Raw genomic sequence first — 24,936 nt, forward strand, 5'->3', positions numbered from 1 at the left:
AGTGCTATCCAGCTGACTCTTTTGGCAAGACTCACAATGCAGTGCTGAACTGCTCATGTTTCAGGTGGCGTTTCAACAGTATCCAGTTAGAACAGCAGCATCTTATGTCCCCTACACAGATTATCCGACTCCGTTTTTTCAAATACACTTAGAAACAACCTGTAGTTACCTGTGATCAAAATTTCATTTACTACAATTAACAATTATAGTAATTTCAAACAGTAAAGAACATATTTTATAAAATAGCTTAAAGAAAGTTATGTTACTAAGTCTCTTAGGCAAAATACTTTTGAGAGTAAATTCTATATTGAAAAGTGTTACAAGGGGAACACTAGTTCTTTTCTGTGGAAATTCTATTTCTATGGAAATATTTGTGATTCACCTCTCAAAACTGACATCTTGCTATCTATTTATTATTCTCTATAAAATCACTATAACAGCAAAGCCTCCAAACAGAGATAAATGCTTTTGGCTCTCTTTGGAGTCATACCTTGTTATTTATCTGGTACACACCCAATCAACCCTCCTCCTCCTCAAAAAATCCATGAGGACAGCCAAAACTTTTTAGAAAATATTGTTGCTGCTGTCCAAAATACAATCAAGATCATGCTGACCAACTCCCAGTGCTTAATATTTATTTCCTGAAAAAATGCTTGATCAAAGCCCAGTAACACTATTTCAATGTTTCATAAAAAATTCAATATATTCTACATACAAATTGCCTCTTCTTCCAAATGAAATAATAAATTTATTTTTCAAGGAAAAATCACAGACATATTTAAAAGTGAAAAACGAAACAGCTATATAATAAATATTTTAAATACACTGAATATTTTTCTCTTCAGTGATACAAATCAATGCAAGAACACATGAAATTTAGCTGATTTGTTTTTAAACTAAGCAGCAACAGTACAATATCCTAAAAAAGAATTAGCACTTGTGTAACCAATCACATTAAGTATCTCATATGATTTTTTTTTTATTTTATTTTTGTAAACAGCTTAATTGAATTTTCTTGGAATACTTCTCATCTTTTAATTTTGAATTTAATTAGTCTGCAATTACAAATCTTCTCTGTCATATGCATAGTAAACCTGTTTCATCTCTGTCACACTACATGCTAAAGTTAGCACTTGCAACTTTATATAGAGCTTGAAATAACCTTTAACAGTTCAACATGCTATAAAAAAAAATTTTAAGGGTGACCTGGGAAACCAGAAGGAAAATAGCAAGTACCATACACCTCCTCAAAGTAGTCAGTAGAAGGCAATTACATTCTAGTTTATCATTACTTCTAGCAGTGTTTTTGTGTTGCCCAACAACTGAAGTGTGTTGCTTTGCAACTTCACTGAATAAACCTTATACATGTGGCTTCTCCTGGTGACACAGGAAATGCCCTTGCAAGCAAGATTTTCACTTCCACCACAGCAGGCAAGGTGAGGTATTTGGTGCCTTAATGACCTAAGTACAGCAGCACTAAAATATATCTTTGAAATCTAACATAGCTCCACCAGCCTATCAGCACATATAAGTTTTGCCAGATGTCTTTCTTGATTACTTCTTTAGTTTCTCTCTACTCAAATATAACACAAGTTGACCAAACAGCTAAATTAAATCAATCAAAGACAACACCCACAAATTTTGAGACAGTAAATCTACCTTTTGAATTGTGTGTATGTATTTTAACTTACATCCTCCATTTGCTACAAAATAATGGAAAAAATGTTGAGGCTGTTGATAACACTAGAGTTAGGTACACTTTACCCAGGTCACTGACATCACTTAGTGGATGCACACTGTAATTTTCTCAGATGTATTTAATGAAAGTTTTAGTTTATTATCAAATTTACACTGCACTAGCATTTTACAATAATGCTGATTCTAGAAGAAATCAATCATACTCAAGAAATATACAAGAAGCTTGCTACAGAAAAGGGTTTAAAAGGAAATAGGAAAAAAGAAAGGGAATAAAGAGAAGAAAACGGATAAAATGGAAGAATAAAAAGAAAACTATAAACCTTAAAAGAATTCAAGACATAATATCTGAATAGACTAAAGTTTGCAGTAATACTACACAATCGTAGGGGAAATTATCTCTGCTACTGTTGCAAAGTATGTAACCAGTTTTCTAAGTAACTACCAAGGAAAATTCATGAAAAAAAATACATAATACATTATTTTACTTAACAAAGACTATAATTGTAAACTTCATACCTTTAAAGAAAAAAATTGGTATCTGCATGTGTAAACAAACACACAAATATTTTAACATGCTTTGATTAGCAGCCAGATATAAAAACAGCACTAATTCTAAAAAAATTAAAATTACTTTAATTGTTGTAAGATATTATAGCATGAAAATTAATTCTAAAATTCAATTTATTTCTAAAGGAATGCCATGAAGTGGATAAAAATATAATTTATATTTTAAAACCTCATAAATCAAATGCCTTTTCTAAAAAAGCATACTGAAATTAGGTGGATTTTTCTACTTTCAGGGGACATGAAACAATTCATCAGCTGAATGCTAAAAGTTCAAGGTCTTCTGAATGGTCTGATTTGCTAAATATTGTACCAAATATTCAAAAGAAAAGCTTTACAGTTAGGAAGAAACTCTGCTTTCTTCAGTTACAATACAAAAGATAAGAGTGGACAAAACTACATGGCAGTGTAAACTCTGCTCTGTCTCTTTCAGGCACTTTCATAGCTCTGAAAATAACATGTTCAACTGTTTATTTATAAGTTAAAAATTGTTCCTTTTATGAATTCAATTTTTAAAAAATGAGTATGCTTTTAAGCAAATCATCACATTTTAATTAGAATACCTACATTATGATGAGATGGGCCCCAAGAAGAATTAAGCAGTCTCAAATCCCTTCCAACTGCAACCATTCTATGATTCTAAGTTTCTACAACAACCTTTTTGGAAGGACCAGGTTCCTGGCACAGCTCTGTATGTATTGTGACTCCTTAAGGAGGTGACCCAGCACAAGGACACCATCTCAGGGGAACATCAGCATGTCTGTGCATGTCATGGAAGCAGCACACTGAAGGCAACAAAACCACTGGACCACAGGTCAGTATACACAGCACAGTCTGAATGAGGAATGTCATACCCAACCCAAACATACTATAGCACTGAAGAGAAACAGACATCACCTTCTTCAAAACATACAGTGAAAACGAAAGCTGAACAGTCTCAGGGATGTTTTTTTACATCACCAGCTTTCATCAGAGCCTTAATAGCTCTGGCTCTCATCTCGAGTTCCAGAAGCTCCAGCTGTTGTGCTGATGGCTGAACATCTTCTGATGGAGGAACAGCTGAAGTTGCTGCCTTGGGCTCCTTCGGGCTGGACTCTGCCAGCCCCAGTATCTCATTCACACTCTTCTCAATGTCCTTCTGAAGGTCATCTATCTGACCAGCTCCACTTCTGACAGTGCTATCTTGCACATCTGGGCCATCCTCTTCATTGCATGGGCCTTCTATATCACTATCATATGCATCTGCATTTATGCTGAGGACATCACTATCTTCTCCCTTGCCTGAAACACAAACACAACTATCACAGAGTTGCCTAACAGGACTGTTTTTACCTCAACTTACAAAATCACTTCTGCTTAAAGTGTTACTGTTCAAATTAAAAGAGTGAAAAAAATCTACAAGATAACCAATTCCTCTTCTTTTTCTCCTCCAACTTTTAAAGCTAGTTTATAATACATTTTTATGCCAATCTAAAAGAACATGCAGTACGGCAAAGCAGCAGTACCAGAAAAATGTATTCCCCCTATGAAGTTACATGATCTCTTTTCCTGAGTTGCCACAGAATTTTATATTAAAGAAAGCTTTTGCAGTACAAAACCGATTTTTGTTTATTTTTTAAAGCAAACCTAATTTTCAGAATGCAACTTCAAAAATTATGCTCAACTATCTTATGTATTTTAAGAGGAGTGGGACTATAGTGTGATGCAACACTAAAAATTAATAGAAACTCTAATGCTTATATTGCAACTACTCAGATTTTATCACTAGTCTTCCAAATGTATTCAACACAGATGTAAAAGCATGGAGGAATTTATTATTTTGGTTTTTAATTGTGGGTTGAAGTTGGAGTTTATTTTTAAAAACATAATTAGAAGAAGCAGCCAAATAAAATAAAAGCAAAGCTCTAACAGAACCTGATTAATTGTTCTCTCAATTTAGCTACAACAAGACTTGCTTCTGTCACACTGGCCTCAGAAGCTCATACTCTTTCAACAGCTTTTGTAAATGTGGAATCTTAGAGCAGGATTGGTTATAGCTTTATATAAATAATGTAAATGTACTCAGATGATGGAAAAGTTACTGATTATACAGACTTTATATTACTTTTTATTACTTTTGGTAATACCATTTTTATCACTTGCACAAGAAAAACAAGGGTTTATAAAAATGTTACACTTTTTTAACATTTTAATATGCTCTATGGTACCTGTATGCACCTGGTATTAATACACGAAAAGTGCCCAAAAACCTTAGGAAGATCTGTTTTTCTTGGGGGTTACAACGTTGTCCCATCCAGAGGGTGTGGAAAACAAAATCAATACTGAGTACTTTGAAAGCCAAAAATGTAATTTCTCTACTTAAAAAACAAAGATAGGGAGCAAAGGAGGATTAAAACATCTCAAAATGGTTTTATAAACAATAGTAATGTTTTAAAACATTAGGGTTTTGTTGATTCATCATTGAAAATTTTTTGTACTACAGATACTTAATTCAGTTACTTGCTCCTGATCACTCTGTATCAGGCTATGACTGTCACAGCATTTAAGTTCAGATTTAAGAATGCACACTCACTCTGAGAATGCACTCACATACACAGCTAAGGTATGTGGCATCTCAAAAATTCCAAACAAAGCCAACAGGAAAGCAAATTCAGCTCAAGAAAATGTATGTTAAGACATATAAAAAAAAATTTACAGATAACTTTTTACCATTTTTTCTTTTTGCAAGATAAATCACAATTTTGAAGTAATAAAATATGAAAGCCTAAAATATAAACAAAGCTACAAAAAAAATCCTCCTCACAGCAATGTGTATAAAAATGACTCATGAAATGAACATACAAGGGTTGTCTTTGATTCTAAGTAGTTTGGCCTGTTTCTACTGTGACAGTAACTTCAAGATTAATACTGACATTTCATAAGCAGTTTCCCCTATTTCCCATACCAATTTAGTCATCTTTGAACAATATCTTTCTAACTTTACCTTGCAAGCCACAACCTATATGAAAGATCAGACCATTTTTTTCAATGGGAATAAATAGGATTAAGAAATTATAATTTTTCTGTCTTGCTTCATAGCATCAGTCAGCATTTACCTATCATGCTGGTCAACCAGGCAGCATTTACATGGATCAAAAAATCAGCTGTATCACTGGATCACAGGTCAAAGCCTGAAACTCAACATCTGAGCCTGCTCATCCTAACTCACTTCCAAAGTTAAACTGTCCTGTACTGATTCTGGCTGGGATAGAGTTAATTTTCTTCACAGAAGAGTGCATGATGCTGCTTTTGGATTTGTTTCTGAAGCAGTGTTGATAACACACCAGTTTGGCTACTGCTGACTAGTGCTTGCACAGCCTCAGGGCTTTCTGTTTCTCACTCTGACCCCACAGAGAGTAAACTGGGGGCGTGCAAGAGGCTGGGAGGGAAACAGCCAGGAGCAGCTGAGACAAACTGACCTAAGGGATATGCTCCACCATACAACACTGGCATCTGCCTTCCCAAGTAACTGTCATGCACGCTGAGTCCTCTGCTTTCCAGGAAGAGGCAAATAATCTTTCTGCCAATGGGAGACTGTGACTAAGTCTCTAATTTTGCTTTATTTCAATGTACAGTATTGCTTCACTTAGTGAAGAATCTTCATGTTGACTCATAAGTTGTTTTCATTTTGTTTTGCTGATTGCCACCTTTACCCCACTGGGGGACAAGAAATTCAGGGCTAGGGATGCGCCTACTGCTGGCTGGAGTCAGCCCACCATTGGATTCTTTTTGGAACCAATTGGTCACATTAAGAAGGAACAAAATATTAAGTAATTCATGTCTGTCCCAGACTTATTAAGGATGAGAAGCTGGGCAAAACAACCTTGAGTTCTATTTAGAAATTGGAACATCCAAATCTATGTAATTCAGTGTTCATACAAGCTTTTTGGCCAACAGATGTTTAATGAGCTAATAGGCTTTATTTCCCTCTTTTGCACCTGTGTTTTTACAGTAATAAGGATCATTCCTGGCATTTCTCATTATCTTTTTCTTTTTGGTAACTTTTAATTTTTACTTCATCTACAGTTGCAAAATTCATTTTAGCACACTAAGTTCCATTTTCAAATTTTATTTTATCCACTTTTGCTTATTCTCTAATTCTCTCTTCTTTTTCGCACAGCTTCTCAGGCTGCAGTGAAGGAGAATGACTACACAATATTCTCTAAAGTTCTTTAAAGCTAAAACCTTGAGTGGAGCCACTGTTACAGCCCAAAGCCATCATGATACTCTGGTTAAGTCATAAAAAACAATTATATCACTTGCAACAGGTGTCAATTCCCTTTGATAACACAGACATGCAGGAAATCTGCAGGAAATTTGTCAGTTCTAAGGTTCCACCATATAGTACAGCAAACAACATTTAAAAGATTATTCACAGTCATAGCAACTCACTCCTAAGAGTTTTGATGCTGTTATTATGTTTGACTCTATGACTCCTTCCTTTCCCATTTAACCCTTCTCACTAAGCAATTCAGAAAAGAAACAAGTTTCACAAAGTCATTCCAAGAGAAATCTTTTAGGCAGCATTCTGAATTGTGAAATAGCAGTTGCAAAGAAGCAAGTTAGATCTTTGCTGAAGAGAAATGTAGCTCAGAAGAATTTGCAACATTCTTTTATTGGAAAAGCTGTTTCTGATCTTTCTGCTTAGAGACAGTAAAAATGAAAATAAACAGACTGAGACAGAAACATCTATAGTTCTAATGCTTCATGCACAAACTAACATTGGCAATTGTATGTGCCAATTTAATGACTGAATAAAACAAATACTACTGCAGGCTAAAAATACTGCTTTCTTGTGTAGAAAGTACAAATGTGCACCAATAACTTACTTATCTTTGCATTTTCTATCCTGCCAATCACTGTAGTACTTGAATGTCTCACAAGCTGCATTTTTGCATTTAAGAAGAGAAAGTACACAAGACAAAATATTCTTTCTCAATGAATGTTCATTCCATGTTCACAAGAGACCTGTCAGTTACCTGGAATTAGTCACTGGCCAACATCGAGAGCACAAAATTTCAGCTTTCTCTACTACATACCTTGTTTTGATTCCTGACCTTCCAGCTTGCTGTCTTCTCTCAGAGAAGAAGTTGAGTCTACACTGTTATCCTGTCTGGAAACAATTAAGAACACATTTTAATCACCGTAATTTAACATTTAAGAGAACATTTTTAAGAAACTGAAAAATTTATTAGCTGGTAGGCCAGTAAGCCAGCTACAGTAGGACTAAGGGGAGAAGGAATACACAGAGAGCTAATCTGAGCACTCGAAAATGAACTTTTTTTGTTTCGCTTTGTGATACACAAGGATAAAGCAAATACTTCCACTACATCCTTGCATTTCAGAGTAACAATCCTCAATGGTTATAACTGAGGAACTACAGATGAGCAGTTATAAAGGAAAAGCTCCTCATATTAGGAGTTTTCTAAAACTCAAATTGTCATATAATTAAATGGTTAAGGAAAACAATAGTTTCTGCTGCACTCAAATACTATTTACTGTCTTATTTTGAAAGTAAAAAGATATTTTCATGAAATCATCATCAGCCCATCACCAACCTCTCCTAAATCAGAATCTTCTTGTTTCACAAAGGGATACTTTTTAAAATGAAACTGTTTACAACTCAGCTATTACAGTGTATTCAGTACCTGCGTTTCTCCATTTCTCCTATTTAAAGACTTATACCCTTGACGTGTAGAGTTTCAACCCTTTACACAAGGGTAAGGAAGAGACTTCAGTGAAATGTTAATGTCCATCACATACTTCACACATACTAGTTACACAAACTGTGAAAATAAGGTAAAATACAGGAAGGGCACAGGTGTAAGGATCCAGAATCACAGGAAGAGTTCAGCTGTCACATCCTGTGAGCATTTTGACAACAGAATATCCAAATTCCTAAACTGAATGTTGGTGTGGCATTGGTTTAATCTGTATTAATATGGAATCCATGCAACTCTCCTGCCCATGGAAGCTTAACAACACCATAAAAAGGAAGCACTATTCCGGTATCACAGATGTAAATATAACGACTAACTTGTTTTTCAGTAATAGTTTTTAGGGTTTTCCTGAAAGTGAAGACATATCTATTGTCCTCATGCTCTACAAGTTGGGTTTTTCCCATGTGTCTAATGGTTTTATCAGGAGGAGGAACAGTTCTGGCCATCGTGGCCCGAGAGTAAGTTATTTTCATTTCTGTTTGCTTTTCTGAAGTGGCAAGGCTACATCAACAGACTCTCCTTTTTCTCCCACTTTTTTATAACCATTGGAAAATAAATATGTAAAGTATCATGCCATAGCTCATTAAGGAGAATAAACAGGTCAATACACTTGCCTAGCAAAGCCCTGGACATGGACCAACAGTCCATTTATTAAAGCACATCGCTATACTAACTACTTTTCCAAACAAGATGAGAACAATCTAAATCTGCCCACACGTGTGCCAGCAACTGCATAGGGAACCACATATCAGAAGGGCCTACAGGACTGTGCTGCAAGAAATCAGACAGAATGAAAAATGTATACTTTCTCCAGGATTTTCAGTGTCATGCAGCTCTAATTAGATGCTTCTAATTCACCAGCAAACCTCAAGCTACTCTAGACAACAAGCATGATGTGTGGTTTGGGACTAAGGTATCAAATAGACTGCAAGATCAGAGGTCAAATTCCAAAAACAGATGAGGTTCTGCAAGTAAGAAGAGGGGACCATAACAGAGAACTAGATACCTCAGAGATTAACAGCATCAGCTACTGGGGACAATCACAGGCCTGCACCTGCCATCAGAGAAGCCTGCATGCACAAGGAGGTCTGAGCAGCAACTACAGCAAGGATACAAATCTTGCAGACTTCTGTGCCAGCAGCCAGGGAGAGATGTGGATTTCGGACCAGGTACTGGTCAGCAGATGTGGATGGAACCACCTGTTTTTTTGGCTTGCTTGCTTTCTTTCTTTTTTTAAAGCAACTCCTAACAATTTGTTATATTTAATTACTTGACTCTTGACCAAAATTAGGTTGTGATATACCCTGATCATCACTAAGAGCAGAAGCAGCTTAGGCTGCCCTTGTCCCATCCTCCTTCACACACATACTTCGCCATTTTGAACTCTGTAGTCATGGCTGCACAGGACAGCAGTGTCACTTGAAAAAGCCTGATCTTGCACCAGGAGTATCCAGACAATGTATTTAACAACTCTGGTATCACCTTGATGTTTGATGAGGAATTGTAATCATCACTGAGAGAAAACTCAGTGACCTCTATAGTTCAAACATTGACTGTGAAACTATCCACAACCATTTTAACAGCCATGTAAAAGAAATTACCAATCTTAAAAAAATCACACAAGGAAACTTGTAAAGTTTTCTCCTGATGCCTTGACTTTAACAATTACAGAAAACCCACACTCCTTTAGAAATTACCTACTATCAGCAAAAGAATTTTTAGGACACAGAAGTACTTCTACAGCATATCTTACTCCCTCAGAACTGATTGGATTGGACTCCATTGCTTCATGGCTTTCTTTCATAGGCAGGCATTCTGCACCATCTACTGGCCCAAAAGATGCATTTTAAGTTCTCTGTTCAGTTTGGCTTTCACCTTGTTAGCCGTGTTTTATTTATTTGCTAGTGAGAAACAATTTTTCCCTAATTACCTGTACAGTGGTATACATTTAAGAAAGGGTAGCACAATACCATGCCTTCAAACAATGGCAGCAGAAGACATGTTATTCTAAAATGTGCATATTACCTTTTCACACTCTCTTCTTTCATGTTCACTCTCTTCTTTCATGCTATGCTGGCAAATGACAATAGTAATTTGGAGTTTCTCTCTTTTGTCAGCGTTTTTATTTCTCCCTCAAGATGACAGTTAAGTTTGAAGTCCATCTCCCAAGCAGTAAACTAAGCATTTTTAATTTACTTTTTAAACGGAATACCATTTTCACAGTATGATCTTTTCAGTAGTACAGTTACAATTTGTTGACAACCAATGTTGTAAATTTAAATTTACCTTATTTTACATAGAGAATGCATTTCACATTGGCATGCACCACATTAGTGTAAGACCTAACTGGGTTCACACAATCAAGGTTCTGTACACAATTTGCTACAGGAATTTGTACAGCTCTCAAAGACCTCTGGGTTTGAAGATGATTTGGTACCCGACTCCAGTAGATTATGCAAAGTGGGGTAAAAACTCAGCAAAGGTTAGGAAAAGGAGTACTGGCAGAGGAGCAGATGGCTAAGGATTAAGACAGTAGCTCTCCAATACTGGTGGTGGGACACCACATTTCAGTGGTAACTGGGGCTGGAGCCCAAAAGGAAAAGTATCATTCACCTAAGACACCAGTGAGACTTGAGATCAGGACCTCTGTTATTTTTGACATGATGTAATTTCCTGGATTAAAATTTGCCTTCGCACCTAGTTTCAGGCCTAAAAAGCATTTCCACGAGTCCCGAGTCCTTGAAAGATTCTTGCAAACTTTTGTTCCAAGGATAGTTCTCAACAACAAATGAGAACTAAAATAATTAGCAAACAATAAGTAGCAAGTTAAAAAAACGTAGTTAAAAATTTAAAAAAGGAAAAGAAGTCCTTACAAAGTAGTGTTTCTCAAGAAAGGTATCTCAAAAGACAAGTGTTAATCAAATAGTTTAATGAGTTATGAAAAGTCCATCAGTCCTGTTAGAGGTGAACTTTGAGGACACTGCAAGAACAGAAGGCAGAGAAGCAAATTAGCCAAATGCTAATGTATTCCAAATGATGAAAATACCCAAACTGTCCTACAGGAGTAAATATCAGATGGCAATTGCATGCTTGTGAACAGCCCAGTAGCCAGGAACACAACACATTATAACAAGACAAAACTTTAAATTGCTAACCTTTCCAAAAGAAAGCAAGCAAAAACTGCACTTTCGACTGCAAAGTAATAAAAAGCCTACAAATCCTTGGAAAAGCAAATATTAAACTGTGAATTTTCACTCGGTGAAAAAATAAGCCCATTATGATTTTTGAAGGCAAAAAATCATTTACCCATGTGAACATTGATGATTATAATGCTATTAAAATGCTTGTGCTTTTAATAATATTTTACTACTACAGCATGTAACTTACTTTCTCTTGTTCTGCTGGAGGATATTTGAAGAATCAATTCAGGTAAAAGAAATAGCTCAAAAACACATTAACAGCTCTTGAATGAGATGAAGAATACCTGCTTGGTTTTACAATTTATTATTTGGTTCCTATCAGTTAAATATCTGATATTTAATTGGAAGCTTTATATACAGTAGTAGTCTTTGTTTAACAGCATTCCACTGCAGATAGTAACACAGAAACAGCAACAAAAATCTGGTAACTGCTCTATACAGAGCTCTCAAGTAATGAAAGATATCTACTGCAACAGCATTTTCCAGTTACTGGCAAACATAGGCCCTGCTTCTTCCGTTCTTTTGCATGGTTATTGCAGATTTCTAGTGCTTAACACAGAACAAGCTGGTGAAAAAATAAAGGAGCAAGTGTTTTACATGCTAATGTAAGCACGTGAAGCTTTTACATAGCTGAAATTTAGGAAAAGCCACAGGACTTCCAACTCTGGTAACAGAATAAGGATATGTGCAAAAACCATAAAAGGAAGATTGCATTCACAATTAGATGCGACACCATCTAAAAGCTTCACAAAAAAGATCTTAATTTTGCAACTTTCCTGTACCTGAAGAAACTTCCCTAATTCCTGCTACTTTTAGCTGGTACAGACAGGAAATAAGTCATTAGAGACTGAGAGTCATTTGCTTATTTAATTTGGAATTTCTTTATAAGTATTGATTCAAGCTTTCTTGAATTTCTGCTGATATATTTTTTCTGTTTGATCAATTTCTGTTGATATATACAAATTGCTAAACATTATGTTTGTTGAATTTATTTTCTTCAAAGGACAATAATGAAAGAAACAAAGGGATATTATCAAACAGTTAAAATATTTTTGATGAGAGTACAACTTGCTACTCATTTTTTCCCTTTCCACATTTACATTTCCACGAAAACAACTGTGCTGGTTGTGCATTAATTGATATTTGGTGACCAGGGAAGAAGCCACTCACAGAAGTAATCTTTCTTAGAGAAGCTGCTAAGAGCTCCCTCTGTGCCTGGCAAAAACCAATAGCTGGCTAGCTCTGAGAACCGACAATCTATTAAACCCTTTAGAAGTTGGGTCTGCCTCTGTGAAATTCACATTTTAAAGACAGGCAAGTCCAGGAAAGCTCTCTTCCTTCAGGCTTTGAAGAGGTGTGGACTGACCCCACTCTGCCACAGCCTGTGTGGCCCCAGCGGCTGCCGGGCAGAGGGAGGAGAAGCCATCAGCCCGCAGCTGAAACTGAGGGAAGCAGGGGCTGGAGATCAGTCATGCAGCCAGAGCAGCCACCACCCTTGTGGTCAGGCCCCTGGGATCTTGGCACAGCCCCCAGCACAGCCTGAAATCCACCACCGTGACTGCTTCGGCCACTGCCCAGCAGAAACCATCATGACCATCCTCAGGCCCCAGGTGAGGTATTAACTCTTTCACAGCACAGATGAAATTTGTGATTATGAAAACATTGATCCTCTCTAGAGTTAAAGACAGAGTGAAGACACATAGAGGACAACATGAAGACACCAAGGTCACCAAAGACGGAGTCAAGTCCCAGATGGAAGGAGAATGAGGAGATGCATTAGTACTGGGCTGAAAGCTCTTTTGGCAGTACCATGGAGATGAACAATGATACACCAAAATATCCCCTTCATGAAAAAGGTTTGGAGGGCTAGAGTGTTCAAACTGTAGACATGAGCAGAGGCCTCCACAATGAAGCAAAGCTGATGTTGAGGTAGCTGTGATCCCATGAGAAGCTTTAACAGAGATGACCATGATGATGAACCTTTGCCCCCAGGGAAAGACCTCTGTTCCCAGAGATGATCGCAGAGACAGATGAAGAGAACCTTTGTTTCTGAGCAGCTCACCCTTAAAACAGTACCCGATAATGTGACATGGCCCATTAACTCAGCTGCAGGTCGGCTGTGAAAATGGGAGAAATTTCACAATTGCAGATTTTTCCTAAGCAACTGCTATTTGTGAAAATTCAAATGCATGAAAAAACCATTTCTTGTGGAAAAGTCTCCATGGCATGCAAGAGAAACTTTTCTCCCTACAAGAACTGATGAAAGACTATTTGTAGGGGTGGTAACTGATTTAAAATCCCAGGTTTTGTCTCTACATTGTGAGTTGGGAAAGAAGTGAGCAGAGGGTGAAGTGTTCTGTATGAGGTGCCTCAGGGAAGCAAAGATTTAGTTTCAGATAAACATTGTTAAAGTGAGAGGCATGGCTGTAAAGCCCAGCTAGTGTGAATTCTGAACTTCTGCCTCGGGGCCTGTGCCCTGTGAGCCCAGGGTGTTCTGACTGGGTTTGAGCCCCTGGGGTTTCTCCCTTGTTGTGTTCCTAGTGGTCCCTGACCCTGAACTCCACCCTGGTTCTGTCCCTCAAAACCCATCACCCTGCCTCTGTTCTGGGCTCTCTGTCTCTGGATCTGAGTTTGTTCTTGTGCTGAATAAATGGTTTCCTGAGCAGAAGCCCATCTTGTTGGTGTCCCATGCTAGTTCCTGGTAACTACAGCTTCTCTGGATGTGATCCTGTGGCTGTGGAATGCAACAGTTCTGAAGGCTTTATTCTGATTCTTCTTATTTTAGTTCTGTTAATAAAGTTTTCTTTATACTTTTTAAGTTCTGAGCCTGCTTTGTCTTCCTCATAACTCATATCTCACGGCAGCAAGTGAGTAAATAATTCAAGTAGGTGCGCTGGTGATGTTAGCCAGTGCTAAACCCACTACATTATTTGGTGCATTGGCTGGGAAACTCCAATTGGTGAACCTAAACCACTACAACAATACAAGTCAGATTTAGAAAAAAAAAGCTGTAAAAGAATGCAAGAAAAAGAAGTCATTTACATGAAAGCCACAAGTAATGAAGATGACCTAGCAAGAAGTGAAACAGAGAAACTGCCTTTTTTTTTATGAAGTCTTTTCTGTTCTCAGGGCAAACAAATTCACCTACTTAAATCCAGATTATAATTAATGATTGCAAACAGTGCTTGCTTATCAATACAGTTTTCACTATTTTTTTACAGTTGCACCTTGAGCCTCTCTGGTGGCTGACTTGTTGCTGAAACACAGTTTTCTGAAGTTTTGAAAACTTTCATTTATAATTATTTACACACAGGTAACAAAGAAAATGACCTAAGGCTCTAAGATTTACTTAGTAAAAAGGACTTGTGACTGTTTACAGTTGTAAAAATATCATATTTGGTCTACTTACTGAGCACTGGACTTCAAGATTAACATAAAACCTTTATTCTCCTAATTTTCTCCTATCCCTTTATTTTTTAATCATCCAAACAGCTTTTCTGTTTTGTTTTCTTTTTGTTAATGCTAGCACACAGCTGAACCATGGAGCTAAAGTTCTCAGATAGCACCCAGCTATGCAGAATTTTTGAAAGGGAGAAGAAAATCCCCAATACTTAAAACATCCTATCTTATCTTATCATCCTGCCCAGTTTGGAGAGGTCTGAAATCCTCAACGATCAGGATACAGATTCAAGAAAAAGGGGCACCTCAATCACTGTTTGTCAAAGGAAGCAATTTGCTCTACAACTATGACCAACATAATTTCTTCTTGATTTACTGCCAGTTACTGAAACCATCCTAACTGACATGGGAAAATAGGCTAAGTGTCTTCAAATACCCACTAGCTAAAAATTGGTAAATTCTGATTTTTCCTATTTTGTAGTTTTATTCATTTATTTCCTCTTCTTGAATTTTCACCAGCTCAAATAATTTCCATATAAGAATTTACCCAATCTACTGCATCAAAGTATCATAAATACATCTCAACAGCAGCTTTGAAACATCTTGCGACACAGAACAACCTTACTGAAATACAGAAGCATTATTCCTGCCTACATCTTGAAGATAAAGAACATTTTAAGTATTTTTCAATAGTAAATAGCTTGTGAGATAGTCCTTAAACAAACACACAAAGTGAAAAATCACAACATATAATTTCTCCAGGAATCAAAATCCTAGGGTATTTTTTATGGCTTATTTAATCAGCAAGTCTGTCTTCTAATTCTATTTAGAAGTTCACTGGCAAATTATCAATCACTTAACAGACACTACTCTACATAAATAGACCACAAAACTACATAAAGAGACAAAATATTTAGTATATTTAGTATTTTTTAAATTTTTCTATCTGATTTTCTAAACACCCAGCAGAGGTCAATGTCCAAAATAAGAAAAATAATTTTTAAAGCTAACTAATGCTGACCGCATTCAGAGATTATGTAGGCAACAAATATCACAGAGGGGTATATTAATAATGGACTCCAAAAGAACCTTAGAAGAAACAGCATCAAAGGGTATTAAAACTGTATTACAAGGGAAAAAATGAAACATAATGTTGTATTCACTCCATTTTCTAGTATATTTGTATGACGAAAAGTCATCAAAGAAAATTATGCAATAACTTCAGAGCTTTTTTTGAATCAAAGACAGGATCAGAAAACAGGTCTCTGCTAAGGAAAAATACTGACCAGAATGTGAAAGAAGTTGGATTAGTGTTAGTACCTTTCCCATCTATTTGTTCTTATTCAGGAGGTTTAGATAAACTAACCAAACCAGTAGCTAGGAGGTTACTTTAATCTGGTGCATTGTCTCTTACTGTCTCTGAGGTTTATTAAGTGTATCCCAAACCTGTGAACCACCTGTAATCAGGTCAGTATTAAAAATATAAAAGCTTATTAGTCTTCTAGAAACAAATCAGCCTCACTAAATTTGATGCATTGTGCGTTATAAATAGTAACTTTCTTTTTCCTTTCAGTACTTCCATAGAAATTGTCAAACAGGTGAACTCCTGACAAACAAATGGTCTTTAAATAGCAGAGAAGCATTTTAAGAAAAGGTTAACAAGTGATGTCTTTTACAAAACTTACAGATGCCAAGGTAAGAGCAAGAAACCAGAAGCCTCTGTTCTTGAAACTACATTCTGTAGCACCTCTTATACAGAGTACATTGAACAGGCGAGTGTCAGTGCTGCTTCAGCTGGGGCAGGAATGAAGGACCAGAATGAGAGTTGAAGAGAAGGGATAAATCTCACCTGAACTGAAAGTACACTTAAACAATTCACTGACCTAAGTGGGAGGGGTTTACTGCTTTAGCTCACACAAAGACAGTTAACCTAAATCATACCACTTCTGTTGCAGGACACAAGCATAAATGTTTAATTACCATAACTCAGCTGATGGCTGATATGCCACAATGAACCCAGCTATGTGCCCAAGACACAATGTCGCAAAGTGACAAAGTCATGTCTGTAAGTTTACTGCTTGCTAGTAGTCACAGTTCATTGTCCTTCAACTAGAGTAATTAATTAAGGATATAGAAATAGGGTCTCTCAATGATATATTTGATCATTTCTAATGAAAAATCTCTGAATTGTTCAGTCTCCTTAAATTAAGTTTAAGTGTTTTGTCTTTTACTCACTGACTGACTGAATCACCTCCAGTCTTGTCTCCTCCATCTGCCTCCTCGTCAGTATCAGAATCAGCTCCAATCTTGCCTAGATATACACAGTTTCAAACATGAAAATTTAGGAAAGGGATATAATTAATACTACATAATTAGGTTTACTCTTAATAATTAACTCTATTGCAATCAGCAGAAGAGGATTTTTCCCAGTTAAAGCAGAAGTTCTAAAATTAGACTTAGTTAAAACCAAAACCCTTATTTGTGAGTCTTCTGTTAGCTACACATACATTTATACTGGATTACAAAAAATCTGATTAGCTATTCTTACTACAATATTATGAGCGCTAAAAATAAAGTACAGATTAACAGCAAGATACTCTGAAGCACTCAGATGCAAAGAGTTTATCTTCATTGACAAAACAGCAATATGTTTAAAAAGAAGTTCTATATCCCTTAAATATCAAGTGCAAGTTCAATAAAGCCATGAAAAACTGGAATGTCATATCCTTAATCAAAGTACATGAACTGTGTGCCTTGCTGGAACTGGGGGATTATATACACATTAACATATACTTCCTAGTGTGTGTTTGCATATATACATATATATTTAAGTTGCTAGAAAAAAATGCAAATTCAGCTGAGGCAGACTTTCTCTTGAGTACAGTGGAGTCTCAAAGTTTCATTCATACCTTCAAGTATCTTCAATAGTTTTTTTTCAGATAACAGCTCCAACTGCTCCATGCAAAGTCTTTTGATTTCGTCCATGGAACAGCTCTAAGAAGACAGATAAGACAGACCAGAAGCTACTAAAAATTTCTGAGAAGAGAGTAATTAAAAATGTAAGGAGTAGTCCAACTGTAATTAAGAGTTAACTTGGATTAAAGCCTCTCCCATATTCTGATCTGCATTAATGCAACTGCTATAGAAAACCAGGTCTTTCAGTTTTAACAACCACAAGAAATAGCATATGTGTGGGTGCTGTCTGAAAAATTAAGCAATCCAGACTATCAGTTATTTGACCTATGGCTTGGAGTTTTTACTGCAGCTGCAACACTGAGCACCAGAAACACCAGAGCATATGTGTGAAGCATGGAACAGCACAGACCTGGTTATTCTTAATTTTCCACCACTTAGGGGAAGACGCTTAATGTAATTAAGCTTGTAAAGACCAGAGGCAACTGTTGAATCTATGTCCACAAACTGGAGAAAATAATGCTATTGACAACACACCAACAATCGCATATCACAACACAGAAATAAAATAGAAATAAAGAAAATAAAGGACGTATGTAAACTGAAATCCATTTCTCATGCTCGGTACATACCGTACATTGCCACGTTATTTTACTTGTATTCCAGTTACTTTCACATCTCATACTTCCTGGTGACATTTGATAATTTCACATGTTCAAATGAGCTATGATGCCACATACATGTACCAAAATTAGGAGGTGCTAAACAGGTTGGAACACTCACAGTCCTACTGTAAGTTTGATTCTACACTATCAGGCAATTTCCCTACAAACTCAGTAATGTCTTTCCTTGCAGCTTCTCAACTTCCTTTTCTTCTACCAGAGATGAGAAATGGACAAGCCTGTGTGCAATGTACCATGTGTTTAAATGAAGAAGTCCTGTTTCACTTGTACTAATAATACAACTCCCTAAGATAAAAATTTATGACAGAAAATTTACAACTACTAACAAACATTAAACGGATGACATTTCACTTGCAGCCTATTCTTCTGTACAGGCTGCTAGCCTAATTTATTTTTACTAAATCCTACTGTTCATAAAACAAAAGGTATATGTTCTAAGCCAGTAAAACTCCAGCTTCAATCCACAGGAGTTACAGCTTCAGAAGCTGTTTATGAAGAATGGACTTTATTTTATGTCAGACATTGCTTTAATACCATACAAAGAAAATAAGCTGCCACAAACAGAAATCAGTATTTTATTTACAAATCAGCATATTGATTATTGAACAACACTACTGAATTTACTCCTCACAATCATTAAAATCCTTCTGCATTTAACTAACCAGTACAGTGACAGTCTAAAGCTAAACCTGAAGTTCAGAAGTGGCTGAGCAGTAGCAAAAGGAGTAACCTGAAATAACTACAGCAAATCTTTAAGAAGTCTCACTTCCAGACACATGATTGGGAGTTACTTAAGAAAGGTACTTGACTTTGTAGAAACTTCTTTAGTTGAGCAACGAACAGGCAATTTTAAAATGTAATGCACTAGGCTTCAGAGATAACTATTCTTTGTTACACAAGCATTCAAGGTCATGGTAAGCATATAAATAGTAAGTCTATTTCAGTACCTTTAAAGTATCAGGCAGCATCTTCTGTAGTTTCTTCTCCCCTATGACACAGAAACACTGTTGAAGCATTTCCTTTTTGTCCCCAATGTAGAAACTGACAGGTTTGAGTGACACAGTGAGATCTAATCCTCCTTCTTCTATATCACTGGGTTGTTCAGCCTCTTCCACTTTTTCTCCAGAGAGTACACTGCATTTTGTTTCCTAAAATCAAGGAAGGCACATTTTCTAGTGAATTAGAGAAGACAGAAACTTACAGCTCTACCTGTGCTTGCAATAATTTTCCCTTCATAAATGCAAGATACGTCTTAATGTGGACTTTTCAAGTTCCAGTGTTTCATATTGCAAGGTAACTGCAATACAGAAGTTACATTTTTTTAATAAATGACAACATTCTTGTGCCAGGAAAATTTTTTAAAGCTTCAAAAAGTGAAAAGTACTTATAGGTACTAAGTGGGAAATACCATCTTTAAATACTTCGGTGATGCTTACACATGAAAGCATACTTTAAATCAGAAGAAATCCATCTGATTGGCTGGGCAATTAAATCATAAAGCCCATCATTTACAATTATCCCGCTAAAACAGAATTTGGCATACAATTCTGTGTGTGGCACAGTCTTCATAGAATTAAAATGAGCTTCGCATTAGAAAATATGTCCTCCATACATCAGTGGAAGACCTCTAGAATTAAAAAAAAAAAAGTAAAAAACACAAAAAAACCACCCACCAACAAAAACACCACGACTGGGACCACCTGAACTTGAAAGCCACATCTCTTACACCTGGAAAACACCTCCCGGTGTTCCCGGCTCCGCCTGCCCCCGCGGTGCCCGTGCCAGCGCTGTCCCTCTCTCTCCCTCCAGCCGCACACCGAGCATTGCGACTGGACCCGGCGCTTCCCGCAGCCAGCCCACGGCAGGGACCGCAGCCAGGCCTCTGCCGCCAGGACGCCGCGGGATCGGGACGAGCCCGGGAAGGCAGCGGCGGCACGGCACCGGCCAGACACCGCGACTCCGCCCGCGCTACCTCCAGGGCACCGTGGCTGGACTCGGTGCTCCGCCGCTTCCTGTCGCTGCCGTCCGGCCCCGGGGCTCCCTCCGGGCAGCAGGAACGCGAGCGGCGCCGCTTCTTCTCCTTGGAAGACTTCCTGCCCGGCATGGCCGCGCCGCGCGCACACCGCGCGCCGCCACACGCGAGCCGCTTCCGGCGGGAGTCGCGGGCAGCGCCCCCTGGCGGCCCCGCGCTGCGGCCTCCGGCGGGGCCGCTCCCGAGGCCTGAGATGCCCTGGGCATGTACGGGAGCATGGAGCGGCGTTAGCGAGGCCACAGTAAAACTGCAGCCACATTTGGGCACGCCGCCTGTTTACATAAATATCCGTGATCTAGGGCCTAGAAAACACGTCTTATGAGGAGCGGCTGAGGGAGCTGGCGTTGCTTAGTCTCCAGAAGAGGAGGCTCAGGGTGACCCCATCACCTTCCAGAGCTCCTGAAAGGATGGTGAAGTGAGGAGGGGTCAGTCTCTCCTGCCGTGCCTGCAGTGAGGGGACAAGAGGAAATGCCTTAATCTGAGACACGGGACATTCAGATTAGACATTAGGGAAAATAAATATCATTACTGTGGTGGAGTCACCATCCCTGGATGTTTTCAAGATGAGTTTGGATCTGGTGCTGGTGGTGTGGTTCAATGATTCAGTGGTTACAGTGATAATGATGGATGAATGGTGGACTTGATGATTACTTGAAGTTCTCTTCCGACGCTGATGACTCTATGATGATTCCACAGTTCTATCCTCTGTAACTGCTGTTAAATTCTGAGCTTTTCCCTGACTTTCAGCCTGTCTCAATGGTGCGAGGACCTGCATACTCTTTTCATGGCAGCTGTTTGGTATTGCCAATAACTTTGGAATAACAGTAAGTTTAATTTTTCCATGATATGTAATGAGTACTGGAGAAGTTTTTTCATGGGATGCAAACAATAAGGAATTGCAGCAATTGCAGAAGCCTGTTAAAGGTAGGTGACTGCTCTGTGTGATTCAGTAAGACACGGATCAGCTTTCTGCCACCAACAAGATTAGTTACAGAGGGAACTCTGTCTATTATCCTAAAGAGGTTAGTCAAAATTAAAGATTAGTAGAAAAAAATGTCTATAATTATATAGAGAGAATTTGTATTAAAAATATCCTTTTCTGTGCAGAGATATGCAGTAATTTTCTCCTTTATTTAATAGAACAGAATGCCTGTTCTTTTGTGTCTACTTTCTTTCCCAGAGTCAAACATGTTGCCATCCATTTTGTCCATATTGTGTTGGATCTTCAAATGGGAGGTACTAGCCCATTTAGGTAGAGGTCCACTGAATCCAAGTTGTACAAAGCTAGAGGTTATCAAAAGTGCTGTGGACAGATGACACACATTGCATGGTCTGATACTGTTTTCAAAAAGGTTAGAATTTACTAAGTAACATTAGTTCTTTTTCAGCAAGTATGAGTTCCTGCAGAGGTGGACATCGGAGTCCTGATTAGTCTATGTTGTTAAGATTACCTGCATAGGTGGGAATAGATGCTTATATTTATCATCAGCAAATAATAGCCTCAGCATAACTGAAGGTGGCAGAGGTAATGTAATTAGGAAACATTGAAGAGGGGTCTAAGTTTGGGAGGAAAATCGGATCCCCTGAGCAACTATAAGGAAAGTAAAAAGTTCAGCAATGGATGCTTAGGCATGCAAACTGTGTTTTAAAGGTGTACAGAATACAGAAGCTAACCGGGCTGTTGATAAAAATATTTGTAACAATATTCAAATTTTAGTGCTCACAGGTTTCAAATTCTGCTGTCAAAAAGGGGTAGTTCATACTTTAAACTATTTTTTTAAAGTGTTTTCTAGAGACAAACAGTGTTATGAACATTGCAAATTTATCTTTGCAATTGGGAAGTCTAGAAACAAAATTTCCCACCAAAACTGAACCTTCAGTCTCTACAGTGAATAAGCATCAAAAAACCACTGGAAGAATAGGACATGTGAAAACACCTAGTCTTCAGGCTGTCAGCAGCTGCATATGGCATCTTGTTGCCAAACATTTAATTTCACAGTCTATTCAGTACACTTTTTGAAAAGATGGGAAGCATCTACTGTTCATAGACTTTTGATTTGTTGATAGTTCAAGGAGAGACAAAAAGAGGCAAGTGATCATAGTATATAATAATGGATCACATTCAGCTAAGATGCTTAGCTAAGTATTTTTTAAACAAAAAATTTCACACGATTGAAAGCAGCAGGTTTTATTTCCCAGAAGCATTCTGAATTGCCCCTGTAGTACTGATCTATGGTAGGACTCCTCCTGTAGATTATAATAGCATATTACATTATAAAAAAGTCACTGCACCTAATGATTCATGAATGTATAGTTCAGTGTAGACACCTTTTAATGAAATAGGTTTGCAGACTGAAGTTACTCTATTTCTGGCTGTAGCCTGAACATGACTGAGTAATTAACAATGCCTAACTAGGTTCTGATATGAGTAAGGTGCATAATAAGACATTACAGAAACCTTGTGATAGATTAGCCTGATTTATGTTACTGCAATCTTCTTTAATCTTGGAAAGTACAGCGGTTGGTGTTGACATAAGTCAGCTTTGACTCCTTACTTAGTTCTTAGGAAGGCATTTTATACTTGTCCTGAGTTTTGATCTAAGTAGATCCCAAGTTCTTCCACTTCATAAGAACTGAGCCATGCCTAATAACAATGCTTTAATGCGAGATGCTACTGTGTGCTGTTGGCTAGTCTTTCTAAAAGCTTCCTTGCAATCTTAGGAAAAGATGCCAAAAAAATTCTGTCATCTACTGAGATACTTTGAATTCTTAACAGAAGACACAGCCTCTCTTCAAGGGGCCCTTGAAGTCTCTCAAACATATTTCAACTATTCCCCTGATGAATGAAATCAGGAGCCATTAGCACATAGATCAACTTAATCAAAATTTACTGTAGATAGTAGATAGGAAGATGTAGATAGGAAGCCAGCTCCCAGTTATGTGCCAGGCATGTACTTCTTTTCAATGGCCTCTGGTCTCAAAAGATTGCACACCGTGAACTTCATGTCTGGAACGTTTCCTCACTATAGATACCACATTCTTTCACTGCAACAGGAACTTCATGCTGCTGACATTCCTAAGAAATTCTTCTTATTGGTGGTCCCAGCAGCAGATTGTGCAGTACCCTAACATGCATTTGTGTGTTTATGCATGTGCAAGCTGACGTGAACCACAATCAAGCTCTAAACAGCACCATTTAAAACAAAAGCAAAAGCAGTTCCCCACTCCCTGTTTCCTCAGATGATGCTAGATCATGGAAGAGTTGGTATCACAGTACCCAGAGACAGCATGCACCTTTCCCTCCAAACAGTCCTGGCCTGCTTTATCTCACCTAACCTTTAGTGCCGCAGTTCCCAGAAGGATTTTTTGCTGTGCCTCATCATTTCTCTAAGAATTCAAGTGAATTTTGTTTTATCTTTTAATATACCATTTCTTGGGAGTTGCCAGAGTATGTTTATTAATATAAACATAAATTTTTGGTCTGGGAAATTCATAACAATTTTCATGTAAAGAGATAATCTATAACAGAGCAATCCCACAATAATAGAACAAAAATATTAAGACAAGTATAATTTTTTAAAATAGCACAGGTACAAACACAGTTGAAGAGTACAACATTAGAAAGCTGAAGCTTCAAGAACAATTGTATAGTAGGCAACCAAAACTCAACAGACAGGCACATTATTTCACAGACATGTTTCCTAAAGGTAGCTTCTTAGATGCTTTCCCAGGAAGGAGTTCATCTATTAAGCACTGTAAATCACAAATAATTTGTCAGACTGCCTCATATAAGAACCTCCAATGGATCAAATCAGAAAATGTTTGACTCAGACCATGATCAGGACTGTGAGGGTATTATTCTGGAAATCCATTCGAAGTGTAACTGTACAAGTGTGCAACCAAGGATCTGAGAGACAAAGTTTGCTGCAAGCAGTTAACTCAGTTTAGGTAGCTGGAGCACAATAAATGTTAAGATCTCTTGGTCACAAAATCCTTCATATCTGGCATAAACATAGGCAGGTATTGTGATACGGAGCTCATGTGCCAGAAGTTTGCCCTTTTTTTTTTTCTCCTCTTTTCTATTATATAAGACTAATGAAAAACTTAGCTTAAACATTGTCTTCAGTTCATCTTAATTCTAAACCCAAATTTAACAGTTGCAGTAGTAGAAAATAACATTTCCCTTTTGAGCTGATCATCTTAGATCTGCTGGAACAATCTGAAAAAGTATTATTTTCCCTTTTAACAGTCACCACATGAAGTTAATGAAGTTTATGAAGTTAAAGCTACTTCATAAAACTTGACTTTAAATTTGAGCAGTTTACAACAGAGTATTTCAGTTGAAAAAGACCTGACTACTTCTGGACTAACCAAGTGGTAGAGCCTCTTGTCAAGGACACTGTCCAAATGCCTCAAACACTGACAGGCAGGATACACTGACTACCTTTAGGAAGCTTCTTCAAGCTTCTGCCATTCAGCCTCTTTTCTGGACGTAGACTGCTGTCCCACTCTTCAAGATGACTTTTTAATCATCTAGATTCTACAACATAGAGTAAGACACCTGCTATTAACTAGTGGGGTATTCCTGTCCTTAAAAATTAAAAAGTCCAGTTAAAGGCTTCTCTAGAAGTTTATGCCATTTTACAAGCTGCAAGATATAAATTTATGAGTGAAGCACATCTGTATGG

The 24,936-nt window shown here is 37.6% G+C and overlaps 1 protein-coding gene across 2 annotated transcripts; it reads right to left on the reverse strand.

The window, feature by feature from the left end:
* Positions 1-728: 728 nt before the first annotated feature.
* Positions 729-24,847, reverse strand: CAAP1 (caspase activity and apoptosis inhibitor 1). 2 transcript variants are annotated; one of them, XM_086869200.1, is made up of 6 exons: positions 19,890-24,847; positions 19,164-19,364; positions 17,530-17,614; positions 16,856-16,931; positions 7,341-7,414; positions 729-3,543 (listed from the first exon to the last, which is right to left on the reverse strand). In XM_086869200.1, exons 1-6 carry the CDS (start codon positions 20,505-20,507, stop codon positions 3,200-3,202), a joined length of 1,398 nt encoding a protein of 465 aa, XP_086725326.1. In that variant the 5' UTR covers positions 20,508-24,847; the 3' UTR covers positions 729-3,199. The 2 variants fall into 2 exon arrangements, with proteins under 2 accessions (XP_086725326.1, XP_086725327.1); XM_086869201.1 differs by having other exon boundaries at positions 20,189-20,665.
* Between the last annotated feature and the right edge of the window lie 89 nt (positions 24,848-24,936).

The sequence above is a fragment of the Cyanistes caeruleus genome, chromosome Z (assembly GCF_971803275.1).
Source record: "Cyanistes caeruleus chromosome Z, bCyaCae1.hap1.1, whole genome shotgun sequence".
In the NCBI taxonomy this organism is placed as follows: domain Eukaryota; kingdom Metazoa; phylum Chordata; class Aves; order Passeriformes; family Paridae; genus Cyanistes; species Cyanistes caeruleus.

Bases quoted from the DNA above. Each gene is read 5' to 3' on its own strand.
- CAAP1 (XM_086869200.1), bottom strand. From the start codon at position 20,507: ATGTGGCTGCAGTTTTACTGTGGCCTCGCTAACGCCGCTCCATGCTCC. The intron at 19,365-19,889 runs GTGGGTGGTTTT...CCTTGATTTTAG, and splicing joins CAGTCGTGGTGTTTTTGTTG to GAAACAAAATGCAGTGTACT. The intron at 3,544-7,340 runs GTATGTAGTAGA...TTTGTGTTTCAG, and splicing joins AGGTCAGGAATCAAAACAAG to GCAAGGGAGAAGATAGTGAT.